This window comes from Mustela lutreola, chromosome 7 (genome assembly GCF_030435805.1).
Source record: "Mustela lutreola isolate mMusLut2 chromosome 7, mMusLut2.pri, whole genome shotgun sequence".
Lineage (NCBI taxonomy): Eukaryota > Metazoa > Chordata > Mammalia > Carnivora > Mustelidae > Mustela > Mustela lutreola.
In genome coordinates, this window is record NC_081296.1 from 27,068,941 (window position 1) to 27,096,005 (window position 27,065).

At 55.4% G+C, this 27,065-nt stretch overlaps 2 protein-coding genes across 10 annotated transcripts in view; one reads left to right on the top strand and one right to left on the bottom strand.

Annotated features, from left to right (window-relative positions):
* Positions 1-16,610, top strand: part of ENTREP2 (endosomal transmembrane epsin interactor 2) — a 499,108-nt gene extending 482,498 nt beyond the window's left edge. For 2 of the 3 annotated variants that reach the window (XM_059180189.1, XM_059180190.1), the window contains 4 exons: positions 5,681-5,756; positions 10,476-10,682; positions 12,197-12,271; positions 13,374-16,610. In XM_059180189.1, coding sequence (XP_059036172.1) covers positions 5,681-5,756; positions 10,476-10,682; positions 12,197-12,271; positions 13,374-13,696 — 681 coding nt within the window. In that variant the 3' untranslated portion in view covers positions 13,697-16,610. Of the gene's footprint in view, positions 1-5,680; positions 5,757-10,475; positions 10,683-12,196; positions 12,272-13,347 lie in introns of all 3 variants that reach the window. The other variant, XM_059180191.1, reaches the window with a different exon arrangement.
* A 1,063-nt stretch (positions 16,611-17,673) lies between these two features.
* The window catches only part of APBA2 (amyloid beta precursor protein binding family A member 2), a 243,046-nt gene continuing 233,654 nt past the window's right edge, over positions 17,674-27,065 (bottom strand). For all 7 annotated transcript variants that reach the window (XM_059180195.1, XM_059180197.1, XM_059180198.1 and 4 more), the window contains 2 exons: positions 21,415-21,555; positions 17,674-18,934 (listed from right to left, as the gene is read on the bottom strand). In XM_059180195.1, coding sequence (XP_059036178.1) covers positions 18,863-18,934; positions 21,415-21,555 — 213 coding nt within the window. In that variant the 3' untranslated portion in view covers positions 17,674-18,862. The remainder of the gene's footprint in view (positions 18,935-21,414; positions 21,556-27,065) is intronic.

A 27,065-nucleotide genomic window follows, 5' to 3' on the forward strand; every position in this document is an offset into this window, starting at 1 on the left:
TGGACCAGCTCATCAAGCTGCAGATGGCAGACCGGGAGTGATCAAGGACTCTTGACCTTTTTCCTATCCACAGTAGAAGCAGTTGTGTAGGAGCTGCCTGGGGTTGGGGTTGGGGTGGGATTCATTAGTGGAGATGCAAAGTGTGACTGTGAAATCTTATTTCTAAACTTAAAATAATTGAACTTCTCTTGAATTCTGTAAAAAGCTGAGTGGAAAATTCTGCCTTTCTGAAGTGATTTATTTTCCTCTTTATGATAAAAATAATTCAGATCAGTGTTATCAAGGGGAACTGTCTCCTGTGAAGGAAGTTATAAGTATTCTGAGGGGAGCCCCAAGCTCTGCTGGAGGACACTGGGCAGGGATATCCATCTCTACTTGGGGAATTCCAGGAAGTCTATGTGAGCTGAAGGCTCAGGCTAAGTGGGTGGCAGGTCACAAGACTCAGAAGGAGGGACAGTGCAGCATGCATATCCTCAAACAGAAAGCCGCTCAGGATGAATCTGCAAGGAGGATGACATGGGTAGAGGGTGGCCTACCCAGGCAGCCCAGTTGGTTCTGAGATCATCAGAACATCCATGCAGGTGTCCACCAGGTGACAGGATCTATAGCTTGGGGCCTTGGAGAGATCCATGTTAGCCACCGAGATGGTCACCAATTCTGGGGAACTGGGAGGTTCTGCAGGGAGAGCCCTACAGAATGGCAATACTTTGAGAAGCTACAAGGACAGAGGAGGGGATGGGACATGAGGACTTGTAGGAGGGATGTGAGCCAGTAGTTTTTGGACTCCAGTGGGCATCCCAGGCTTAGCCCACCCCGGGAGTTTCTGAGTCAGTAGCTGGGAAGGGGATCCTGCTGAGAATTTGTGTTCCTACCTAAGCTCTAGCTCCTGAAGGGCTGCTTTTCCAGGGATACCCTGAGAACTGGAGTAGCTCACTCTTGTGAGATACTTGGCCAAGAGGAGAGAAGGTAGGAGATAGTTAGGAGGATTGTTGGCCTGGGGCGTGGGGACTTACCAAGGGGCTTTGGAAGGGCCTGGGGGTTGGGAGCAGCTGAGCCAAGGTTGGGGAGGGAAGTCCACAGAGGGGCAAGGAGAGGGAGACTGACCCAGCCTCAGATGGTCAGCTCTGCCCTGTAACCAGCAGGGACACCAGGCAGGGCCATCCATGGACCTGGAGACCCCAACAAGCCCAGAGGTGTGTGATTCTCCACAGCTGCCCTGGGCAGAAGAAGGAGCTCTGTGTCACCCTTCCACCTGCTGCTAATTGCCATCACAGAAATTTAGCTCCATTCTGGGGACCAGCTGTGGCCCACCTCTCTGTCCTCCCTTTTGTGAGGTTTCATTCCCATTTCCAGAACACAGAATGCCATGGAAGGATGAGTGATTTGGGCCCACTACCCTGTGGGGAGCAGCCAGACTTCTCAGAGCCCTTTGCTTCCCAGTCCTGATGGTGAGAACCCCCCAACAGTTGTCCTTATCATGGGAATGGGAAACACCCCCTCCAGCCCATCAAGGACCCTAGATGGTGGAAAGGGGCCTCCGGATTTGCATGTAACATTGGATCTACCCTACACTTGCACACCCCAAGGATACTGATGAGTGTTTTATATCTGGTTTAGTCTTTTCTTCTGGAACATGGAATACAGATCTTCCTTGACTTATGAACGGGTTACAACCAGAGATACAACCCCCTTGTAATTTGAAAATACCCTTAATACCTGTAACCTACCAACCATCATAGCTTAGCCCAGCCCAGCTGAAATGCACTGATAAGGCCTCTCTCACATTGTGTCGGCTCAGAAACCACCTGCTTACACGGCCCTCCGCAAATGTGATCTGCGGAAGAAGTGCGGGTCTGCATGGCCTTTCTCTGGGCCAGCCCCTCTGGGTGAGGAGCTGGTGATTGAAGGGCCACCTCCATTCTCCTCTCACTGGGCCTGTCCTCTTTGACCCCATGGTCTGGCAGCAATTTTCAATCCCACAGACACCTCTGGGAGTCTGGAAGCTAATAAAAACCCATTGCTCTCCACAGAGGGACGGCTGCAGGGCCAGCTGCCCCTTCCTCCAGGGCAGCCCTCCCACCTGCACACAGCAAGGAACCACTCCCCCTTTCCAGCACCATCCTTTCTCCCAGGGGGAGGGAGAGGTTAATTACTTCCCTTTGTGGACAAATGGCATGTAAATTGCCTATCAGGACTCATCTGGGTAGAGAGGGGAAGACAGAAGAAGGAAAAGCAGGACATGTGTTATGGGAGGTCTGTACAGGGGCAGGAGGCCACTCATTTGGGGGAGATTTTTAATACAGGAAGAAAAAACACCCCTTGACCAAGCACACTCACTTTGACCCATTCACTCTCCCAGACTGGAGACTTCGTTTGTGATGACCTTCTCTTTCTCTTGGCTCAAGACCATAACTGTAGGGCAGGATCAAAAGGGGTGCATTCTTTTCTATAACAAGAAAATTCCCGAGAATTTGCCAGTTTGATCTTCCTATAGGGATGACAGTCTTACATTCCAGGGACCACAGAAGACTGCGCCGTGTTCTGTGGGATACGGAACTGCGAACAGAGCAGAGTCCCTTCCTCGCGGAACTAGCAGTCTGGTGTAGTGACAGGACGGACTCCAAGAAACCTCTCTGGGGCTTCCGGGGAGGAACCAACCTTGACAGTTTGAGTGGGATTGGGCATGTGAACAATGGGGAAGCTCATCAAGAGACAGCCTGGGCAGAGACCGTGGTGAGACAGCGTGGAGCCCGGCTGGGGAGCTTGAGATAATGAAGGAGGTTCATGGAAATAATTTGGGTATAGATTTTATGACCTTGGATGTTGGACTACAAGCAGTGCCTTTGAAGAGTTCGGCGTTTGGAGTTGACGTGATCCAGCAGTACTTCAAGAATTTTAATTTGGTGGCCATCTGGCAGGCAGGAGGGAAACCTGAGGTAGGAGACTAGAAATTGTGAGAAAGGCAGTGGACATGGCCAAGGTGCAGCCAACCACAAGTCCTAAAGGTTAGAATTTATAATTTCAAATGAAATCACCTTTACATTTAAAAATCTGGATAGCACAGCTGCTTCAAAGATTGCCTTGGGACCCTAGCCTAAGACCTTAATTCACATTTTCACATTGCAGACAATTGCCTCCGAAGAAAATCTGATAATATCAGATTATTTGCTGGTTGACCCACCCCGGGGGGAGGAAATTTACTGCAGAAATAGGGCAGGATTTCCATGTGGGGGTCTGAGCCACAGAGCTTCCTAAAAGAAACGGAGATTTGGCTTATTTGTTCAATGCCAATGGACTTTTTTAATTTTAATTTTTATTTTTTGGGGGGAGAGAGCACATGCATGGGTGCATGAGAGCAGGGGAGTGGGGGAGAGGAAGAGAGAGAATCTCAAGCAGGCACCCTGCCCAGTGTGGAGCCCAGAGTGGGGCTCGATCTCACAACCCTGAGATCCTGACCTGAGCCGAAATCAAGAGGAACCACTTGATTTCAAGAGGAACCGACTGAGCCACCCAGGCGCCTCCCAAAGGACTTTTTAATGAAAACAACTGGTCAGTATAGCGTATCTGGGTCCAAGCAAAGGCAGCCTCTGGGTGTCCCACATGAGGCCATAGGCACAGCCTCACCTCTCAGCAACCCTCTCCTACAAGAGCTATTATAAGCCTTTATTGCTAAACTCAGATTTCAACTTAAATTATGCCTTCTCCTGCCTTCTCTGCTGCCTTTATATTTAATAGAAAATGCCGTGCAGACCTCACAGCTATTCTGTCCCCAGCTTTTGGGAGGCAAGGTGGCCTTGGCCGTCAGGGAGGGCCAAATTCAAATTAAACCCTTGACACCCTGCTTATGAGATGTGATAGATACGCCGCCAGGAGCTGTCTCTTCTCAAAACCAGATTTGACCGGGAGCCAGAGGGAAGCCAGCACCGTGGCTGCGAAATATGAAATGAATCCAATTTCCTCCTGACCTTGTCCCACTGTGCCTTTTATTTCTCTTGTTTTATTTATATATCTTTATTACTAGAAGCTCTTCTTCAGGCCTTGAGTGTCGGAGTGGCCACCCATGCCTGCAAAAAAAAAGGTGTTTGAAGAGTCAGGAAGAGTATTGGAAGGGAATGAACCTTGAGGCCGTTGTTCTTTTTCATGTGATTTAGCAGAATATTCTGGACAGAGATTTCCTACATCAGTTTGTAGGCAGATAATAGCGATTTCAGTGAAAAAGCAGGTGAGCGTTGGTGGCCATGGGACTCTCCCTCCCCGGTTCCCTCCCCCGCGGGACGGGTGCGCTGAGGAAGGAACACAGTGTGTGCGGTTTTACACGGAAGCGGGATCAAAGGGAACGGTTAGGCGGCCCTGGGTCTTCACCGCAGGTGCCGTTCTTGCCCCCCAAACCCTGTCGCGGGTCCCCGGCACGGGCATGCCTCCCCCGCTTTGTGTTGGTGGGAGGGCTGCCGCCCAGCACCTGCCACAGCTCCAGCCTGGTGGAAAGACTAGATGAAGGCGAGCAGCTGTCTGATTGAAGTGGCGGAAGACAAGGGAGGCGGGGATGTGATTACCTGAGCTGGAATGGGACCAAGCCGCAGGGGCCCACCTCACCTTCCTGGGCCTCCCTCAGAGCTCATTATTTGCAAGCAGGTCCCCAGAGCCATACTGAAATAACACAAGGATGCAGAAATTGCTTTTGGAGATCGCACACGGGCACACGCGTGCGGTGTTCATGACATTCAGGCATGTGGCCTGTGTGGGGCCCTTGTCCTGTAAAAGGAGCAGTGGAACAGATGTGGTCACCCGGGGTGGGAACCGAGCGTGCGAGCAGAGGATGGGCAGGTGACGTCAGGGCCGCAGAGCAGAGATGACCCATCCCCCACCAGCAGAGGAGGTCTGGTCTTCCCAGAACACCACCGCCCACCCAGTACTCCCCAAGTCCTTTCTGGGCAGAATGATCCGTTCAAGAAGAAATCTGCAGGAGCATGACGACTTCCAAACATGATGCAGTCTTCACGGCCATTCCCTCCACCAGGACTGGACAGTGTGCCCGGAGCCATGGGGCCCACATTCAACCAAGCACACAGCCTAAGTGGACCTGGGCTCTGAGCTCAGGCTCAGGCGGGGCAGGCAGCCGTGGGAGCAACCTCTGGCTTCCATCTGCAGAAGGCAAAAGGGAAGGGAGCTGATGCAAACTCTGGGGGAGTCTAGGGGCTCACAGAGGTCAGGATTGTTTCTTAAAAGTCCACCCTGTATGCAGGCTGTGCATGACGGGTCTCACGATGTCTGTCCCCCAGGGCTTTATTCTTCCTGCTGGGGAAGCGAGGAGGAGAGCAGTTGGGAGGGAGAAATTAGAAGCGAGGCCAGGGGCTGTCCTACCTCCTACAGTGACTCTGGAGGACCCTGTGTGGCCTTGATCGTTTTCCAACAGGGCCCCTGGAAGTGGAAGGTGAGTGGGCTCAGGGTGGCTGGGCTCTCGGGAAGAGCTGGGCACTTGGCTTTCAGAAGGTCAGAGAGACGGGCTCTGACCTTGGCAGTGATCCTTTGACCTTGGGATTCCTCACAGCCTGACTCCATAAATTTAGAGGAGAAAAGCAGAAATGCACGTACATGTCTTCTAGAAGATGAGCTCTGAAGTCAGCCTCGGTTTCTGGGGCCTGTTGCAATGTCCCATCTGATGCCTCATTTCTCGCCGTAGCTTACAAGTGTGGATCAGCAGGTGACCGAGTCCAGCCCCGGGGACCCAGATGCCACCGCTGGCTTCAGCACACAAGGTAATTTTAACCTTTTTCAGCATTTAAAGTAAGTGTATATTTTTCAAAGCATGTCCCCTTTCCTCAACCTCCTATTTCTGTCTCCTTCCTGCTCCTGCCCTCCCTCCATTGCTTACTTGTTAAGTGGTTGGAAGTTGCTACAGGCTTTGCTGTTTAGGACCATGGATGTTCTCCAAAGCTCACCCCCCCCCCCCCACTTAGCCACATGCAGTAATAAGTAAGTCAGTACACCTGGGGGCCTCATGCTCTCTCTGGGGGGACTTGCCCCTCCCCCAGCACTTTCTCCTCCACGTGAGGGATATGGGTTTGAAGAGCAGCTTGACTTGATCTGGGACAGACCCTTTCTGGGGCTAAAACCATAGCAGGCTCTTGTCTACAGGGATCCTCCATCAGGAGGGAGCCAGGCCTGGGCCCCTGGGCCCACTGGCTTTGGCGGGAGAGGCTGGGGGAAGGATGCTGGAAGTGGTATCCTAGCGGACATTGAAGGAAAAATGCGGAAGGTCATCTCTCAGATGTGAGGTGGGAGCCGCTGTCTGGAACCAGAGGCAGGGAGGTCGTCTGAGGTGTCAGGAAAGCAGACAACCCCAGGTTGCACAGGGGCAGGGGCTGGGCCCTTGGGTGGGCTCAGATGGATGGGTTTATTCAGAGATGGAAGTCTATTTCCCCATTCCAACCACTCCCCAAAATGCAAATTCTGGAGGAAAGCATGGTAGGGAAGGCCAAGCAGCCTAGTGGTTCCCAGAGCCCAGAGCAGGTGGAGATGGACAGAAGAGTCAGGAACTTATCTGGGCGGGGCCTTCCTCACTGCCCAGGAGCTGAACAGTTAACTGGGCTCCACTGGGAAGCTCAGGGCTGCCTCCAACACTGACTTCCGGCCCAGGGGCCAGACCTGGAAGTTGGCAGGATTACATGAAGAAGAACGGACAGACATACTCATGGGACAGCAGGCCAAGCTGGTTTCACTTTAGAAAAGATGCCTCCCGCCGAGTAGTTTCTGGGTGGGGTGAGGTTGCGGCCCATGTCATTTTTTTGGCCTATGTATATCCAGCTGCTCCAGATCATTTGTTGCCTGGGTACCTTTGTCAAAAGTCAGCCCGGCAGAATGCGTGGGGGTATTTCCGGGCCCTGTATTCTGTTCCCTTCATCTGTGCATCAGTCCGTCTGCTCTGATGACTGGGCGCTCTGCGGGAAGTGTTCCCATTGGGAGCCACACCTCCACTCTGCTCCGCTTCGTCAGGATTGTTCCAGGTCCTAGTCTAGGGCCTGTGCGTTTCCGTATCCCTTTTATAACCCACTTGTCTGTGTCCTCAAAAAATGCGACCTGGGAATTGAGCAGGAATGGCATTAAGCCCACAGAGCAACTGGGGTAGAATTGCTATGTTTGCAAATCTGAGCCTTCTTGTCTGTCTCCCCATGGATTTGGGTCTTCTTTGACTTGGGTTTCTGCACACTCATTGTTAGTACACGTGACCAATGGCAGTACAGACGTCATTCATTCTTGTGTGTTCATATGGTCTCCTGCAACCTTGCTGGACTCACGTAAGAGCTCTAGAATTTTGGGGGTGCGGGTGCCTGGAAGGGGGTAGATGCTGGAATTGTTTTTCACTTACTGAAATAAAATAATAATGAGGACATGGAGGCTGGCAAGGCCAGAGGGAAGCTGTTTCATCCAACCCTGATGGGCAGCTTGCAAATCAACCCACTCCTTTTGGCAAAGCATCTTGATAAAGAGCCATAAAAATGTTTACGCCATTAGATGTGGTGATCACACTTCTGCAACCGCCCTAGGGGAATAATGCAAAAAAAAAAGAAAAAAAGAAAGAAAGAAAAGAGAACCGTACCCATAAAAATCACTTGCATTTTTCATAAGAGTAAAAACTTATAGGGATAATGATGTCCATTGATAAGAGTCAAGGAAAATATGATACATACACTAAATATATCATTTTACATTAATTAGGAAAAATGCTTGCAATCCGTTAGGTGAAAAGCTGGAAGCTGGGACGAGTGGTACTCTGTAAACAGGCTAACAGCAAAGCTGGTGAGCGGGGACAAGAATGTCTTGACCTATGAGCTTTCCTGGTCATGTTACCTTAATTCTGTGTTTCTGTTAAGGCCAACTGTTTGGAACTAAGTCACATTTCCCTCTCTGACTCTGTTTCCCTGAAGAACTCAGCCATTGGATTCTCACTGACATTAAGAAAATCAGGATCAAGGATATGCTTATGTCCAATCTCATCAAATATTACATATTAAAATTGCACGGGGTTTTGTTTATCAGTTATACCAAAATAAAGCTGTAAAAAAGAGAACACGGAGATCAAGAGGAATCAGCAGGGATGCACACGATTCAGAATATTTCTAGTATGCTGCTTTGTGATTTAATACAGTTAATAATGCCGCTTGCTGGTTTGAGGTCTTTCAAAGATACAGAGAAGCGGATACATTCATGGATACATTCAGCTTTGAGTGGTTGTCCAACCAGTCCCTTAGAATCAGTTCCCATGAGTGAACTTGCGGGGTCCAAGGAAATAGGTATTTTAGGTTTTAGTGTGTTGGCCACATGACGTTCTGGAAGGGTTTTACTGCTAGTGTCCCTACCCACGAAAGCTGTTTATGACACCCCAAGACGTCATCTTTCCTGATGAACCTTATCACCCCTGGAGGTGACCAATACACACACAAGATGGGGTGTGAGCACCTTCTTACATGTTTGTTACCTACTTATAGGTCAGTTTGGGGTCCACTTTTTTTTAGTGTTTTATGGGTTATTTTTTAAAATAAATTTTTCAGAAAAATATTTGTTAAATAGAGACATTTTCTCCCTTTTGCTATTCATTGCAGGGACACCTTTCCAGTTTGTGCTTGGCTTCCTCCCTGTTAATGATGCCTTTTGCCATACAATTTTTACAATTTTTTTAAACGATTTTTCTTATTGTCAGATTTATCAAGCTTTTCCTTTGTGGTATCTATCATGTTTACAAAGTCTTTATTCACTCCGAGGTTTTAGATTTATTCTCCAGTATTTTCTACCACTATTCTTCTAGTATCTTAAAAAAGAAAATGGTTGGGAAAAAAGAAAAAGAAAAAGATTCGGGCTCCTGGCTGGCTTAGTCGGTTGGATGTCGGGCTCTTGATTTCAGCTCAGGTCATGATCTCAGGGTCGGGAGATCGAGCCCTGAGTTGGGCTGTGCCCTGGGCATGGAACCTGCCTAAGATTCTCTCTCTCCCTCTCCCTTTGCCCCTCCCCATGCCTCTTCCATCTCTAGAAAAAATACAAAATAGAAAGATTAATTGCCCTGAAGATTTTTTTTTTTTTTTTTTTTTTTTTTTTTTTTTGCTAGGATTTGAGAGTTTCAGTTCATCCTTCCGTTTTTCCAGATGGACTACTAATTGTCTCAAAGCATCTATGGAGAGGGCAAGGGTAGACAACAGAGGGCTGGTGAAGCCAGAGTGCTCTAGAATGGGGCTGCTTCCAACCAGCTCCACCACCCTGTGGCCTCATGACCCTCTCCCTCCGAGGCCTCTCAGCCGTGTTTCCTGAGTGGTAGCCTGGGAGAGCCGTGAGGATTAAGTGGGAGGTCACCGGGAAACCCAAGCTTGCAGATAGGAGGGCCCTGGAAACAAAGAGGCCTCCCCTAAGACCCAGGGAAAGGAATGGAAGGGTCAGACCCCAAATCTTCCCTCCCCCCACCCCGGAGTTGTTCAAGGCTGCTCTGACTCTTACAAAGGGTCCCCCGAGTGGGCCGTTCACCTCAAAAATCTGCGAAGCCTGATGGGTGAGGAGCCTCACGGAAGGCAGATCTGATGTTGTCTGCTAATGAGATAAAAGAGCAGAGGGAGTACTGCTTCTCCAGCCTTAACAATATGCACACAGGTCCACTGAGATCTTGTTAAGACAGATTCTGATGCAGTTCCAGCAAGTGGCTGGTCTTGGAGTGGTGAGGGGCTGAGCCCCACTTGACCAGTATCACGGGAATAGAGAGTGGGTTGCACACTTGGCTTGAGGGGGCATCAGAAGCCCCTGGGGGCTTGTTCAAACCCCAATGGCTGGGCCCATCCCTGAGTTTCTGATGCAGTGGGTCTGAACGTGGGCACGTTCCCAGGCTGTGCTGCCGCTGCTTCGAGAACCAGGCAGGTCTCCCCAGCCAGCTTCCTGCCTCTGCCAGACCAGGGCCAGGCTTGCACTCCGGGCCCTGGGCCGTACCCTCTGTGTGCAGCAGGCATGTTCTCAGGCCCAGGAGGACCGCCTAGGGTGCCGTGCCTCCCCTCCAAGGCCAGCCTCTTTCTGCATGGACTGTGTGCTTCGAGCATCCTGTGGCCTCCCCCTTCCAGGACTTCAGACCGCCCCCTATGAAGCCATGCCCTGGATGGGAGATGGGGCTGGTTTCTGACTTTTAGTGTCTTATGGAATGTGAAGAATGTAAGTGTCCTGCATCCCACACCCCTTCTGGGATCATTTTTGGGAGATCGTCTGGTGCCCCCCCAAACTTTCCTGCACCATAAAGCACTTGTAAACCTGCTCTGTGTTTCCACGCCTTTGGAATTACAGGTTTGTCTAGACTGGGCAGTGAAGGGCCGATGGCGCTGGCCTCGTGGGAGGGCTGCAGGAGGCTGAGACCTTTGCTCTCCAACAGGAGTGTGGGCGGGCACAGGGTCCGTCCTGGGTGGCGCGGCGGTGGCTCAGCACCGGTGCTAACACTGTCCCTTGCCTTGCAGAGCCTGCAGATAGCTCGAGCCTCCTGGCATCCGAGAGTGCCACGGCACCGGGCCTGAGCCCCGAAAGCCCTGGGGGTGCCTCGCAGCCCCTGCCACCTGGCCTCGAGCCCCCAGAGGGCCCTGACCAGGGCACAAGGGCGGCGCCAGGTCCTGGGCGTGTGGCCCGCTCTACCAGCGACCCCACTTCGTGCTCATCTGTTGTGACAGGTATGGCTAGTCCAGTCCCCTGGGTCCCCAGCATGTGCCCTGCTCTGCCCCGGACACTGCAGACCTCAGTGAAATGAGAGTCAAGGCCAGGCATTGGGACCTGTGCTCAGGGGCCACTTTGGGAAAGTGGCCTTAATGCCCGGGAGCCCTAGGGAGGGGCAGACAGTCAGGGGGCCCTGCTGAGCACCCACCAGGCTTTCTATTTTCTGGCTGGGGAGTAAGGGGAGGAGGGAGGGAAGGTGTGGGGTGATGAGAGCCCCTCCTGGGGTCAGTTAACCCCTGACATTAGCTTGGCAGTTACACACCAGCTCTGGGGCCTAGGTGGGGACTCAGGTCGGGCTGGTGACCACAGGCTGTATCCACCCATCGGCCTTGGTGGCTCTCTACCCAGGACTAGTGTGGGCTCCAACTTGTGGGAAGTGCCAGTGCCTGCTCGTTGCCTGCTGGGACCCAGGGGCAGGGCTGTTTACCAAGCGTAAGGCAAGGCTCTGCCTCAGGGGCAGCAGTGGGTTGGTGGGGCCTCCCAGCCAGAGCCGCCCCAGGCAGACACAGGATGTTTCCAATAGCACATCATAGGCCCCTTGGCAGCACTCTCTGTGTGGCCTGGAGCTTGGGTCCAAACTGCCCCCACATGACCTTGAAGAGGTGGCACCCTCCCTGTGCTCTCTGACCTGGCATCAGAGTTTGTGGCCCCGTAGCCCAGGATTTGCATTTCACACCAACCTCCTAGGGGCCCTAAGTAAACCCTGAAGCTGGAGAACCCACACTTCCTCCCACAGTGCCACAGTGCTTGCCTTGAGGAGGAGTGGCGGGGAGGGGTGAAGTCGGCGGCAGTGTTGTTGCAGGTAAAGTGTGACTTAGGGCTACAGGGCCTGCTGGGTGTCTGGACTCAGTGGTCTTGTCTGGCTGAACCTCAAATAGACAGGATCTGTGCCGCAGGAGAACTGTATCCCCAGAAGGAACCATAAACCCGCCAAGGTCATTGGCTACAAGGGGCCTCCTGGTGGAAATGCCAGATTTGCCCCTGCAGGCTCCTTGGCCCGCATCCCTCTGTCTCGCTGCCCTCCCCTCCCACATCCGGCTGCCAGCTCACTAGGCAGGACTCCGTCAGACCCCCACCTCCCCCATGCATATGCCAGACTCAGCCCTTCTCTCCTCCCCGTGAGGGCTGTTACCCATTCATGTCTGGGGCGTGATCCCATGCACGTGTGGCCCCTGATGGCTTCCTCTGGCCTATCCCCGCTGCAGGGAAATCTGGGCTCTGCAAACCATGACATTTGGGGGGTGGGGATGAGGAGAAGTGGTGGTTTGATTACAAGTTGTTGCGGGGCCTCCTCCGTGTCCCCATACCAGCCCCTTGGCGCAGCCTCTCCTCAGCTGGCAAAGCAGTTACTGTCCCGCAGGTGAAAAGCACGTGTGTCCGTGAGTCCTGCATCAAAAAGATAGTTCTCTGCCACAAGAGAGGGAGGCTCCCGTCCCCGCCACTTGTTAACTGAATTCTTTTTCTGATCAAGGCACTGCCTCTTCACACACCCCGTCCTGCAGCCAGGACCTGGAAGCAGGACTGTCCAGGGCTGCTCCGGGGACCGGTGAGACACTCCTTTTCTGAAGCACTTTGACACCTGCTGCGAGATGGGGGGAGAGGGGGCGGGGCGGGACTCCCGGTGCTTGGCTGCCTTTGTCCAAGACCTGGCCTCACAGTGTCGGCCAGAAGCACAGGCTCTTGGGTGCTGAAGGCTTTGAAAGAACGGCCTTGCCTCCCCTGCTATCTCCGGAGATGTGTTAGAAGCTACAGCTGCTGTACCAGGCCTGTGGCTGCTGGCTTCACCGCATTTGTGAGATGCTCTTTGGAGGGGGGATGTGCTTTATGTGTGAGGTCTTTACAATGCCTCCATGGTCAGGCTTGCCCCTCCACCACTGAAAATATGGCAGCCCACTCAGAACATGTTTCTTCTGTGTGACTTGGAACATGCTGTGGGCAGGTCAGGCCTTAACCTGGTCCTTGGGGTGACGATCCCAAGAGACCGCCTAGGGCTAGCTTTCTCTGCACGCACCGTCAGACCATGGCTTGACCCTTGGGTTATCCAGAGCAGCAGTGGGCCCTGTTGGGAGCTAGTGCTGTTGCCCCGGGTGGGTACTGGGAGCAGGGTCTGCATGCTCTGAGCTCTGGTGCCATTGAGAGGTGGCAACTGTCACCCCTTGACTTGGTGGCAGTGTGGTGTTCTCACTGCCCCTCTGTCACCTCCAGCTCTGGTCTTCAGGCAGATCCTCTCTAGATGCCATCAGACCCACAAGGGCAAAGGTCATTGAGCCAAAGAAGGCTGAGAAGGGCCAGCCCCCGTGAGAGCAGGAATTCTAGCAGAGAGACAAAGCCCAGGGGGACCCCTACCTGCACCTTCCCCTCTCTCCCCTCCTGCTTTGCATCTTGCCCGCCCCCCTACAGCCCCTCAGCTCCAGGGAGCTGTGGCCCCCCTAGGTTAACCCCAGCTCAACTCAGGGCTGAGAGGGGCCACAGTGGGGATGAAGAGACACGGGAAATGAGGATGTGCCCAGCTCACCAGCCCAGGGATGTGGAAATTCCAGCCGAAAGCATGTCCCAAGCAGGCTCACATTTGCTTTGTCAAGAACTCATTTAACAGCTGCCTTTTGTTTTGGTTGTTTTCAGATATTATCTTTTCCCTTGATTTCTAGTTTCCCGAGCTCACTCTGTCACGGCCGCCTGTGCAGGGCAGCACCTGCTTTCGCCCCCTGGGCCCCGGGACACCTGGAAAACCGACCCACGGGGAAAGCCAGAGGCCTTACAGACGGTCTTCAAAGAGCGGCCACATTCTTTAGTGGACAGCAAGGCCCACGCAGACGCCAGGGTTTTGGTGGCTAAGTTTTTGGAACACTCGAACTGTGCCCTCCCTCCCGAGGTGCAGCATGTGGTGGGCACCCTGGGCCCGGTGGTCCCCGCTGAGGAGGCCCACATGGAGGAGGCCGTGGTCAGTGCTGGCGTTCTGGACCAGGTGTGACCAGCCCACGGGTCCTGACAGGGCCACGGAGGGGCCTGGACTCACCATCCTGGCTGGAGGTCACTGTGCTCTGTGGAGAGGGGTCTGTGGCCCAGGAGAATCTTGGGGTGGCCCAGGCGGGGAACTACTGTCCCTCTCTTCAGGAGGATCCAGTCCGTCATTGTCTTGGGGAGGACCCTTCCTACCTGTTCCACTAATACCGAAAAATGACTCTCGCGGCCACCGTGAATTCTTTGGTTTTATCAGACATGGAGCACCTAAGCAGCGTTCTGAGAACCCAGTGACGGGGACACCAGAGACTCTAAGTGTCTTCAGAGTCCGGGCCGTCACAAAGTAAGACTCTGCCCACCTCTGAGTCAGCTGAGTGTTGAGCAGGTAGAGGATATCAAGTAAAATGAGACCATTTTCTTCTATGGTATGTGTCAGTAATCTACCTTTGTCATATGCTGACTGAAATTCTGACACGGATGACAGCCGGGGGGAGCCCAGCTCTACCGCCCACAGGAGGCAGGGCTGTCGTGCGTGTGAATCACAATAGGGGACCTCCGTGTGGCCTGGCCATCTCCGGGACGCAAGCTGGTGTGGCAGGGAGCTTTGCTGGACACCCCACCCCGCCTGGGGTCACCAGTCTCCCGGACCTCCCCTGTCCACCCTCCCTCCCTGGGACACCCTCCCCGCTGTCTCTCGGGCTGTCTCCTGTCTCCTCCTCTGCAGACACTGCTGGTGAGCCCCTTTGGAGGTTCTCCCTGTGTCTGCTCTCCCCAAGATGGCCTGGACGAGTGGAGGTCTGAGGGAAGAGGCCTGGACCCTGGGACCTGTGCACCTCCTCAGAAAGCGGGTCGCTGCCAACCCAGAGCATTCTCTTCCCAGTCAGCTGGGCAGCTGGGCACCTGCGCGGGAAGACGCAGGCTATAAATCATTTCTTTCCAGACAACACCCACTGCGTTGGGTATGTGGAAGGGGGCAGGCCCAGACCCTCTGCAGTGGCAGCTTGGGCATTTTGCCTTTCTTGGTTCCCCTCTTCACCCTCCCCCTCCATGTTCTGGCAACATTAAACAGCAGCCACTTCCCACCATGGCCCTGGAGCAGCACTGTCCTCGAGAACTTTCTGCAGCTGTGGGAACGCCTGTCCCTGCGCCATCCACAACAGCGGCCACCAGCACCCATGCCGTGGCCCTGCCACGAACAAGGCAGCCCACAAACCACAGTTCTCAACCGAGAGCCCAACGGCCTGGCATGGGGAGCACAAGGGGAAGATTTGGTGGCTGCCCACTATATTGCTTGGCGTCCGGCCATCGAGGGGCTGCGTGCTGCCCTTCCCTCTGCTCTGCGCCCCACCTGTAGTGTTGGGGACGCGTCTGTGTGGTTGGAGGCTGGGCAGGGGCTGGCAGGGAGGCTCTGCGGTCCAGACGCCGACAGTCCAGGGAGCCTGCAGAGACGGTTTGCTTTCGACACGTTGCTTCAGTAATGTTCTTGGTCGTTGCCTCCCTCACGTCTGGGTGACGTGAGACAGCCGGAAGAATCCTCCTCGGGCCTTCTGATGCCAACAGGAACCCTTCCACCGGCGAACCCCAGAGGTGAATTATGAGCACTTTATTCAGATGACAAAATGGGGAATCTCTCCTCTCGTTTTTCTCAGCCGAGGGCTTTTGAAGTCCCCCCCCCCCAAAGCGGATCCTTTCACAGGTCCAGTTAGTTGTGGTTTTCCCAAGTAGCCTCCCCTGCGCTCATCGGCACAGCATTTGTGGCTTCTGAATCCGGGCATTTTCCGTGTCTCTGGGCTGGGGCTTGACCATCAGTCCTTTCATTGTATGGGTGGCCAGGGCAAGTGGCCACTGGGAGCCCACCCTGGCGGCCTGTGTCCTTTGTTTCTCCTCCCTGCAGTGGGACAGTGTTTCTTTGGCCATTGTGGGCACCTCCGGCAGCCTGAGCCTCCACGTGGGTACCTCCGGGAGCTCTGGCCAAAGCCCAGAGTCCCGGATGTTCTCAAGGGCCCTGCCCTTCCTGCACCCTTCCACGCTCAGTTGCATATTTGCTCTCAGAACAACTCCAACTTGCAGTTGAGGAGATCGTACCCAGTTTTATACCACTGAGCTAAAACCTTCTGCCCGTCTGCTCAGGGCCCCAGGCGGCCCATGTGAGCTCCAGCAGGGCCCAAGATCCTGGCTTCCCTGAAAGGTCCCAGGAAGAGGGAAGCACCAGTTAGAACCCCTAGGAACAAGCAAGCTCTAGTACCTGGGACCCTGCTGTGCTCAACGGAGCTCAGCAGCAAACACCCCAAGTCCAGACCATATGGGCGCATGACCAAAGGAAAGCGGGTTCCCCTTGCCGGTGCACTGCCTCCCCCCTCTCCTCCTGATAAAGCATCAGCAGGCTAGGGCAGAGCCCCACAGGCTGCACCAGGAAGCTAAGGCACGGGTCCCCCTCCTGCAGGGACCCCCCACCTGCAGAAGTCTGGGTCCTGGACACTCTGCCGGACTTTTCCCACAACCCAGATGGGGTCAACTGGCGTGGGAGCCAGAGCCTGTCCAGACACTGCCATTTGCCTGTGGGCGGGGGGGGTGTGTGTGGCAAAAGAACACTGAGGTGGGTGAGCTCTGGACCCCATCTCATGGCCAACAGGCGGGGGACTCATCCTTCACAAGAACCTAAGCTCTCCTTCAGCTGGTGACAACAATGCCAACTGAATGCTTGTAACAAACCATGTCACAGAAAGCTTCTTTCCAATGGACGTGTTTCCCACCCCCGCCCCTCAGCTCTATTGATTCACAGATGCTGCTATTAGGCAGAATTTATAGGAAATTGTTTTCAAGCCACAGGAGACCTGTTTGTACAACTGGAAGGTTGTATTTATTTAATGTACCTCAAGGTGTTTTCATAATGATCCGTGTTTTAATAAATACTATTTCTGGCCTCTGTGTCTCTGGGTCTAATTGGGACAGAGAGGCAGAGAGCCCATGTGCCTCTGAAGACCAGGAGCTCGAGCAGCCGGTGGGGAGCGTGAGGCCCCCGTGGCCACCCAAGCGTGTCTCCCAGCATCCTTCCAGAAAAGGGCAGGTCCTGGGGGCTGAGAGGTGGAGGGCAGGTGCCTGCCTGTGCTGGCCCACAGCTGTGCCTCCCCGCATGTGACATCCATCGGAGGCTTCCCAGAAGGATGCAGGCCACCGGCTCCAAGGACTCTTTCATTTGAATTTTTTAAGTGAATCATTTGGTGGGACTCCCACCTCCACCCCAACCACTGCATCATTTGCTAGCCACGGCTTTCTTCTCCGGAGCCTGTTCCCCTGCCTTATCTTGGCCAAGGCAGGGGCATACCGCTTGGCTCTCCTAAGTGGGGGGACCCTTTCCCTCCAGCTATTATTCACGTGACATTCCCTCTCATCACCCAAGGGCGAGGGCAAGGGCGAAGGCCCTGGTCAATAGCTCATAGTGCAGAGAGCAGATGACTTGCGGGAGGACCTGCGGTGGGTCCTACCAGGCCAAGCTCCCCAGACCAATGTGGGGGGTGCGGGGAGAACCCCAGCCCCGGCCTTCTGATCAAAGCCCGTGTTCACCCCTACCTCCCTCCGGCAGGTGACAGGCCACAAAGTACCCTCCAGGTCAGCAGATGCCACTAGGATGGATAGTCCCACTTTGTTTCATAGATTCACACACATACAACTCACCTCTCCAGGAATCATTGAGTTTTAAACTAGGAGAATGACAAGGCTCCTTTTCTTCCTTAGGCAGTTAGCAGCCTGTCTCCTCCCTGGTGATGGGGGGCTGGCGGGGGGTGGGGGAGGCTGACACCGGGTGCCTGGAACACCCACCCCCACACCTCCCCAGAAAGAGCCCCCCTCCCCCGCCACTGCAACCCCAGACCTGGAGGGGATGCCATCAGAAATCAGGGCACCATCCCAGAGGCACTGTGTGAGGTGCCTAGCTGAGGGGAAGTCCGGCATCTGCTCCTGCATTAACAAACCAGCCACGCAAACCGCTTTGGTCATGACTTGAGCTTTATTAGTGATATTAGCGAGTCTTCCTAGGGTCGGCTGCATGCAACACACAGGTCACTCCTTGAATACAGTAATCCTAAAGCTTTAGTTACTGCATGGTAAGGCTTCTTAAGTCACAGTGTATTCTCCGAGGCCGGGGCCAAAAAAAGAGACTTCCAGACAAAAGGACGTCGGTTAACAATGACCTCTAATGAACCGAACTAGACTACGTTTCACTTTATCTACACGCGCTAATACTGCTCGTGGTGACGCCTGGCAGGCCCAGGGATCCGCGCCGGCTGCCGGCCACCCTGGGAGTGGCAGAGTCGTCCAGAGAGGATTTTGGCTTTGGGGGGTCGGGGAGCTGGCGTGTGGATGCGTGTGTGTAGACAGAGATCGGAAACTGAGGGCCTCCACGGTGTCCCTTGTCCCTGGGGGGACGAGCCAGCAGCCCCCGCCGTGAGGGGGGCTGGAGGGAGAGGAGAGGTGGCTGGCGGGGGGCGGGTGCCCTCTCAAGTCCACGGAGCCTCGGGGGAGGACAGGAGCAGCGGCTGCGATGGCGGGTCATCCGAAAACCCTCAGGTCCGAAGATCGGCTTCTCAAAGTAAAGGTCAACACCGTGACATTGTCTAAATAAATATGGAGTTTCGATGTTGTAGCCATCATCTTTTATTGAACTCAGGAACGTCTCCCCTCTGGTTCAATACAATCACATGTTCCCGGACCTCACTTACAACTCACACCCCGGGAGCCGGGCTGCAGCAGGGCGCCCTCCCCCGAAGCACCCCAGGGCCCCCCGGAGGAGGGGACGACCGCTGCCCCCCAGAGCTCGCTGTCCTCGCGGGGCTCCCTTCACGTCCGCTCTCCACGGCTTCAGGGAGGGAAGACATACTCCACACCACACACAGCTACAAAGAAACACCCTTGTCCGCTGGTCGCAACGAGAAAACGGGTCAGAATGGGCAAAACACGTGACTCTTGTACAGAGATTGCTTCCTGTGACTCTGCTTTGATGAAGACAAACCCCTTTTTGTCCAAAAAAAAAAAAAAAAAAAAAGTGGGTGGTGAGGGCAGGCCCTTCAGAGGAGCCAGTGTCCTTGGATGGGCTGTGGGGGTCAGGGGTCAGGTCCCGGGTCCAGCCTTTCCGGCTCCTCTGAAGCCAGGCGGGCTGGGCGGAGCAGGCTGGGTGGGCCTAGATGTACAGCGGGGTCTCCTGGCCCGTGAGGAGCCTGAACATGGCGGCCGGCATGGTCTTCATGTGGATCTGTCAATGAGAGACAGGGGCTGAACCGGCTGCCCACACTGGCCTCCCCCCGACCCCTGATGCCATCCACAGAAACCAAACACTGTGGCAACCAGCTCACTTCGGGACCCCCTGAGGCTTTTCTGCGCTAAGTACTAGCTTGCCGAGTGAAGGAGGAATGAGCATCTCCACGGAGATTCAGAAAGCGCATCCTGACACAGCGGACTCCGAGCTGGCCTCCCCAGCTGGGTCTCCAGGGTGTCTGACCCACGTTAAAAAAGGGCTAGTTTTTTCCCTCAGCTGGAGCTGACAGGTGAGGAGCAAAAAATTGGACTTTTAACTGCAACTATGGTTTGCCCGCTCAGCCAGGGGTGCCCAGGCCTCTGAAGAGCTTCCAGGGAAGCCTGGAAACATGAGTGTTCTGGGGTCGGAGAACTTGCTCACTGAGGGCCAGCAGCCTCGCTCTTGCCTTATCCTTCCAGGGTCAATTAGCAAACGGGCCATCGGAGCCATCACTCTCTGGCACCAAGTAGCTGGGTAGCCAGGCATGGCTCAAGATAACTCCCCAGGAGACTCAGCTTGTGGGACCTTCATCACTCCGCCACCCCCTTCCCCACCGTGATGGTTCTAGAAGGAAGAGTTAAACCAGTGGAAGCCCAGGAGCTGGGCTCTGCTTCTGCTGCTCTGCTCCCCTCTTAGTACCCTGTTCCCAGGTCTATGCCGAGCTCAGGCCTTGTAGCTCTGGGACATCTGGATGGCCTGGGTGCTGCAGGCCTCATGCCCCCAGTGCCCAGCAAGAGGTAGCCAGTGGCGGGGGGTGGGGCATGGTGTGGCCGCCCTAGGGCCGCCCTTCCTCCAGCAAGCAGGTCTCAGGCCCCCATCTGACCAACCCAGAGAGAGGCCAGCTGTGCAGGGTGTTTTCACAATGTCCCGTGCTCCTGGCTGGCCCCCACCACCCCCATACTCAGTTTAGATTTTAATGCCCCCTTCACTGCCTGGTGTGGCTTCTTCCATCAGAACATTCTGTGTCGTTCCTCAATCTGAAACCCATCCAAAACCTCACGTCTTATTATCAGGGACTGATTTTGCACACGTGCTCAGGGATGCTGGGAGACGGCAGGCAGACACTTCCATCGCCCAGCCACACCCTCGGCTGCCTCTCGGCCTTTTTGGGTACCACTTCATCTCAGGTCCAAGTCTGAAGACATGGAAACATTTCTCCCCCCGGTGACTGGTTTCTTCGTAGACGTGTGAGACTCATCTCCCCAGTGGGGCAGCCATTTCAAACACCCGCTTAGGAAAATTGGATTTTCCTTTCTTTGAAGCCATTTGTAAAAGGAGGCTAATGGTGCCTACCTGCCCCCCACCCCAATCTTAAAAGCCAGCCATCTGCTACCACTGAACCCTGGGAAAACAGACCTCCTCCCTAAGCCTGGTAGTTTTACAAAACACAGAGTAGGAACCCAGGAAATGTGGCCAAAAGCCCCCTAGGAAACAGCACCCACCAACTCACCCAGGGGCCAAGCTCTCCATCTCTCTCCCCCTCCCCCACCAGCTGTGGTCACTAAGATGGAAGCCACACCCTCTTCCCCACGGCCCCCTGGGCCGCACCCCCACAGCCCTGAGAATCAAATGTGACTCCCACCCAACACCCACGCCCTTTGCAACTGGTCCCTCTCCCCACCCACCTCTGCCATGGTCTCGGCCTCCCACGCCTCTCCAGGGGAGACCCTCACCGCGTTCGTCCTGGCTCTCCCTTTCGCATGCCCCCATTGCCACTAATACCCCCCCACACTAGCCTCTGGGGGAGTCCTCCTTCTAGACACTGGTTGCACAGCCTCAGCATCTTCTCATCTCCAATTACCCTGTTCACTTATGAGGTCTTGAGGAAACCTGAGCCCTTCCGCTCTGACCCTCGTCCACCTCAAGCTGGTTGCCAGAAAGAACTGGAAATGGAGGAAGTTTAAAGCCAGCGATGCAGGAAAGGGTGCAGCAGCCACCGCTGGCCTGCTCCATGGGCAGGAAGATGGCAGGAAGCGGGCAGAGGCAAACCCTGGACCAGAGCCTTGTGCCCGGGAGGGTAAGTCCCGCAGAGGGCAGGGCTCCCGCATGGAGCATGCAAGACCCCATTTCAAAGCTGGTGTCAACCACCTTCACCCTCCCATCCACAGCACAGAGCCAGAACGAACAGCCGAATGGCGCCTGCCATCTGCTCAGCCTTGTCACAGGCACACCCTGGGTGAGAGACACAGCCCCCGGCTCAGCAGATGCCCAGGGTCCCCTGCAGAGGGAGTGACTGGCAGAGGTCAAGGCATGCTCCAAGTTCCCAGCAAGGACAGGCTCTCTTGAGAAGGAAGGTTTTCCTAGGAAGGGGTCAGTGGCTTGCCCAAGCACCCCCTGGAAACCCTCTCAGGGGCATAGAGGTCGGTCACGGAAACGTAGGGCTCAGACAGCCCCAGCTCCGGCTCTGACTCCAGCAAGGTGACGGGGCATAGCCTTACCTCTCCCACCGAGTTAGAGAGAGCCTGGACGATCTTCTCGTGGGCCGTGGCCACCACACTCTGCCCGTTGATCTCGATGATGCGGTGGCCGACTCGCACGCCTCCTCGCTCTGCAATGCCCCCTCGCATGAGGCTGCAGATCTAAGCAGACACATGTCAAGTCAGCACACGAGTCCCTGCCACGCCCACCAGGAGCTCACTGCCATCCCCAAACCGGAAGCGGGGACATTGAGCACGCAGAGGGAGAGGCCAACAGGACAAATGCTTCTGCATGCCACTGCTGACTTACCATCAGGGACATCTATGATCGGGACTAGGTTAAAACACACAAGTCAACAGCACGGCCTGTGGGAGAACCTTGCGGGCCCTCGGGAGATCTGCCCCCCGCCCCTCCAGCCATCCCAGGGCCTCAGTTCCTGTGTCAGGGGAGTGTGGAGGGCTGGTGGTGTGTCCAGCGGAAGCACATTCTGGAAGATCCCCCACCGGCTCCCTTCTGCTCCTCTTACAAGCTAAGAAGTCACTGTCTCCCTCTCACAAGGAGGTGATGAATTCAAGAGCCAATGAACGGAAAGAGTTTGGGGAAAGGACAAGGAAAGCTTTGAGCTTGTGAAATTCACCCATGTGTGGAATTCACTAAATATCAGGCCATCAGAAAGGTGGATGCCTGCCCAGACAGCGGGGAGATGGCAGCGGACCCCGGAGGGTGAGAGTTGCCGGCTCAGGAGAGAGGGGGCCAGCTGCACCCCGATGCTGAAGTCCTGGGGATGTTGTGGTCGGAGGGAGCAGAGGAGACACCAGGTCCCTGAACCGCATGCTGCTTCCAACAACACAAGGCAGGGGCAGAAATAGGTCCAACAGCAGGGACTCTGGGGCTGAGGTTTTCTGACGGCCCACCCACTGCCGGAGGTCTCTTTCTGACCTGGAGCCCCTCGGCCAGCACTGGCCAGACCCCGGGTGCCCCCTCCCCAACATTAGCGCAGCAGCCCCGGAGGGCCGCACCCCACCAGCCATGCTGGAGAATGAGGAAGGCCCAGCCCGGAGCCAGGCTGGAGCAGCCTAGGCTGTCTGGACCCTGTTGCCTAGGTGCGCAGGGACCACCCCATGTCATCTAGAGCCCCCACCAAATTCATGGTGAATTCGGCCTTGTCCTTATGGTGTCCTTAATTTGAAAACACCATGATTACAGCCCCTGTCTCCTTGAGGATTTGGTCACTTCTTAAGACATCTTCATACTTGAGACAGCAGGGGACTCCAGCCCAGAATCAGGAAGGGTGACTCGGGTCAGCGCCCTAAGACATCAAAGGTCAGCCTTCCCGCAGGAGGCACAACCACGGCGGGGTGTTCAAAGCAGGCAGGACAGCCAAGCCCTCTCTCTGCCTCACCGTTCTTCTCATTCCGTGGCGAGGCTTGTCATTATCCAGGACTCTCCTCGGGGTCTTGTAGGGAACGCCCTCCTGCCTGCACCCCTGCGACTCCTGCCTGTGTCACAGTGTCACAGTCACCTTGCATCCAACCCCAGGCCTGGCCTGCTCATTTAGCTAGGGCCTCTGATTTCCGAGGCTGATGGGGGATGACACTCCCCCTTAGACAGTATTGCTCTCCCTCCTCCTGTCCCCAACCTCAGGACCTGGCATGGCAACGTTTGAAGCTGAGACAGACTCCCAAGGCCACTGACCACAGGTTGACCCTGGCACCGTATGCAGGATTCCCATCTGTCCTTTGTTTTGCGGATTTTGCCTCATCACCGATGCCACAGGCCTTTCTCAACCAACCATCTGCATCCCTCCCAGCCCTCGGGATTTCTGTCTTTCCGGTACAGGACACATGTGCAGTCTGAGGTCACAGGCCCAGCCGAGTGGACTCCTGCAGCAGAGCAGGCCACAGGCCTGGAACCTGAGCACTCAGGTCAGATGGGGTCGACCAGGGGGCTGGCAGAGAGAGGGACACAGGGAGGCCTGACTGCCCAGTTCTCCATACGAGAATTAAGGAGAATTCCACTCCTTGTCTCCCCGCCCCGAGACGATCTGACAGCATTCTGTGCCCACTGAAACGGGCTCTTCGAAGGTCCCAAGGAAGATAGTTCACAGTGACCGAGCTCGCTTCCCAGATTGACCAAGCGTCAGGCAAGGCCCAGCGTGCTCCCCAGCAAAGAAGCTGGGACAGTCCGTGGAAGCTGCAATCTTGCTTGGTTCTGTCCCTGCCAGCAGCCTCCTCCCTAGTCATGGAGATTCAGGGAAAGAAAGTGAGAAGAAGCAGGAGAGACAATGGCTTTGCACCTTTAGAAGGAATGGCCAGTCGGAATCTGGGGAGCAGGCAGGGGGAGAAGACAGAAGCGGGGGGCAGGACATGCTGAGGAGAAGGCCGTGTGCATGCACACACATGGGTCCTGGCCTTCCCGAACGAGGCATGTCCACAGGAACCGAGGTGTGTTCCAACCTCATGGGGCGCACTTCTGCGGGGGGGAGAAGGCCCATGTCTCCCAGCGGGAGACTTCCTGATGTCCTGAATGGTGGTGTGGAAAGAGAGAGGAAGGATCCGTTTAGAAATAGCGCTAACTGGGTCATCCGGGGCCTGTCTGCAAACTAATGCATTGTACATTGGGTGTAATGGAGCTGAAAATGGAAAAAGCACTTGTGCGAGACTAACTCAGATGTCAGCAAACTTTTCCGGGGGATTCAGGGGAACTTGGCTGTGTGGCACGTACTCACCAGGAAGCACAGTGGTCCCTGCACTCTTAGTGAGAGGAGAGACTGGCAGGCCCAGCCCCGAAGCCATAATCAGGGCCCAGTGGACACGTACGGGGCTCACTAACACCCTAGCCTTCGGTACAAATGTATCAGCCTCTGAGCTGCTCACAAGGGCTGCCAAGGCCATGCACATGCTCACCCACTGCCCCCTGGCACCTCGTACAAGCGGGGACTGTGGGCACGCTCTTCACAACTGCTGGCCTCTGGCCTGATCCCTGCTCTGCCACTTCCCAGCTGGGAGACTTGGGGCAAGTTCCTTGACCTCCCTATTCCTTCGTCCTCTGTGAAATGGTAACAGAAAATGCTGTTCCCTAACAGGACCAGTCTTGCAGACACCAGCATCCCAGGGATGCCCGAGGCTTGTGGGAAGAGCTTCATTTCCTGGTTGCTAGAACTGATGCATGGCCAGACGCCCCAGACAGATGGACCAGGAGGCCTAGGAGTATTTGCAACAGTGAAACTAGAACTGGAAAAACAGAAGTCCCACACACCCATGTTACCACAGCACGATTCACTCCCATGGGGTGGGGGGTGGAGGCAACCCAGTGTCTACTGACAGATGCATGGAAAAGCGAAATGTGGGCTAGTCATCTATGGGAATATTACTCAGCCCTGAAAAGGAGCGAACGTCTGACACAGGCTACAAGGTGGATGGGCCCTGAAGGCATTATGGTGGGAGTTAAAGAAGGCTGGTCCCCAAAGGCCAAGTACTGCCTGATTCCACTTATGGAGGCACATAGTGAGGTCAAGTTCAGAGAGACAGAAGGTACAACGCTGGCTGCCAGAAGCTGGGCTTGGGAGAAAGGAACCGGAGTCGGTGTTTGATGGGCGCAGAGTTCCCCTTTCCCACAGTGAAGACTTCTCGAGAGGGTTGTACAACGTACTGGACGCTTGGAAATAGTTAAGATGGTAAATGTTATGTTAATCGATTTTACCACAATTGAAACAAACAGAAGAAACAGATGTTCTAGGAGAAAGCTGGGGCTGAAGTGAAGGAGGCTGATTCTAAAACCCATTACAGCTTCTTAGCCACTCAGGGCCTCTCGTTCTGGAGAAAAGACTGGCTAGGCCAAGTTCCAGAAGGCAGTCAGTGCCCAGGCTAGCACCTCTCCCAAACACACACACGTGCGCATGCACACATGTACACAGTATGTGCACATGCACATGCATGTAAATGCACGCCTGTATGCAACACATACGCATGTACATGCCGACGGCTGTGCAGAGAACCCCTCCCTCTCACTTCTCACGCGACAGCACCCAGACTTCCTGAGCCACCCCAGTGCTGGGACATCCTTCCTCTAACCACTTACCCTGTACACTGGCATCGGCCACCTGCCATGGGAAAAGCTTTTGTAGTCATCGGGCAGAAAACCACAGTGGGTGTGTGCAGGAGATGACTAATGCCATCTCCCAGTCAGGTGTCCTGCCACCGTCCGGTCTTGCTGTGGTCAGGCGGGGTGGAGGTGGAGGGCTTCCTGGGAGCCAGGACTCTAAGTGTGGGGCTTGGTAAGGGTCGAAGGGGACCCCTGAGAGCCTCATGGGCAATGAGGACAGGGAGGCCACTGGTCGTGAGAGACATGCCAACCAAGGGACAGCTCCACTACTGCGAGGCAGCAGGGGACTACAGGAGAGGGGACAGTGACCAGGCCAGGCCCCTGTGGGGAGGCTGGGTGGGTGGGAAGTCAAGGTCCACCCTGACCATGCTGTGAAGGGCAAAGCCAGCTCTTCTGTCCCCAGAGCAAGCCCTTGAGAAGAGTCAGCACCCTTGGGCTTCCTGAACGTTCTCCCAAACACACTCCTCCCATGAGGCCCCCGCTGAGCAACCAAGCCTGTGGTCCTCGTCAGCCACCACAGATGAGGAGACATGGCCTGAGCGGTGGCTGTGGCAGCAGCTGCCTGGGGCCTCTGAGCACACAGGGAGCTGACCCTGGACAGCCAAGCCCCCATACCCCACACCTGTCCATGGCACAGGCATGCCACGGAGCAGGCACAGGAAGAGCCTGGGCACCGCTGACCCGAAGGCCACTGCTGCAGGGCCCAGTGGAGATGGGGGACTGATCTGTGCAGCCACCTGCTGCCCATTTTTTGGGTCACCGGGGGGCTGCCTCGTGGCAGGAGAGACCCTGCGGATTTGTTTGCTTTACCTTCAGCCCTCCCTGGGGCCCGCAGGGCCAGCTGCCACATACTTGGGAGCAAGTCCTCAAGAACCAGCCCAGGCCCTAGCTCTTTGCCACCAGCCCCCCGCTGCTTCTCATCCATGGTGTCACCCCCAGACCCCAAGCTTTGCATGTACTCTGGACCTGTGGCAGATGCACCAAGAAGTGACCAGCACTCTGCCTCAGGACTCCTGTCTGCGCATCAGTGACCAGGGAGGCACAACCCAGGCGATGCTGCCTGCAGAACTGGGTGTCATCCCCCCCCAACTCTGAGACCCCCAGAGCCTAGATCTGCTGCTGACCTTCTCCCCACCTCTCCCAAGCACTCAGAGAAGCGCCTCTGCCTGCCTCACTGCCCTCTGCTTCGCAGTCATTGACATGGACCGGCGTGCCCGTCCCCACCTGCAGAGACCACCCCCCTTCACCCTCCCCAGGAGAGCCCCCCGTCAGCCATCCTGCCTTCTTCCCAGCCACCTCCATTCCACTGTCTCTGGGAAGGAAGCCTCACGCTTCCCTTCAGACCCACCGTACCTGTCCCTCACGGCTGCTCACCTCACCTCACAGCATCCCCTTCCTCTCCTGCTTGCTTTCACTTAGCCGCGCCCCTTCCTTGCCTCTCCTCTGCCCCTGCCCCCACCTTCTCCCCCACAGTCCCTGAGGGCCTCCCTGGCTGTGGGCCCTGGGGCCAGGTACTAAGCCTCTCTGTGTGGCGGTCACCTCCTCAAGACCACCCACACTCCTCCTC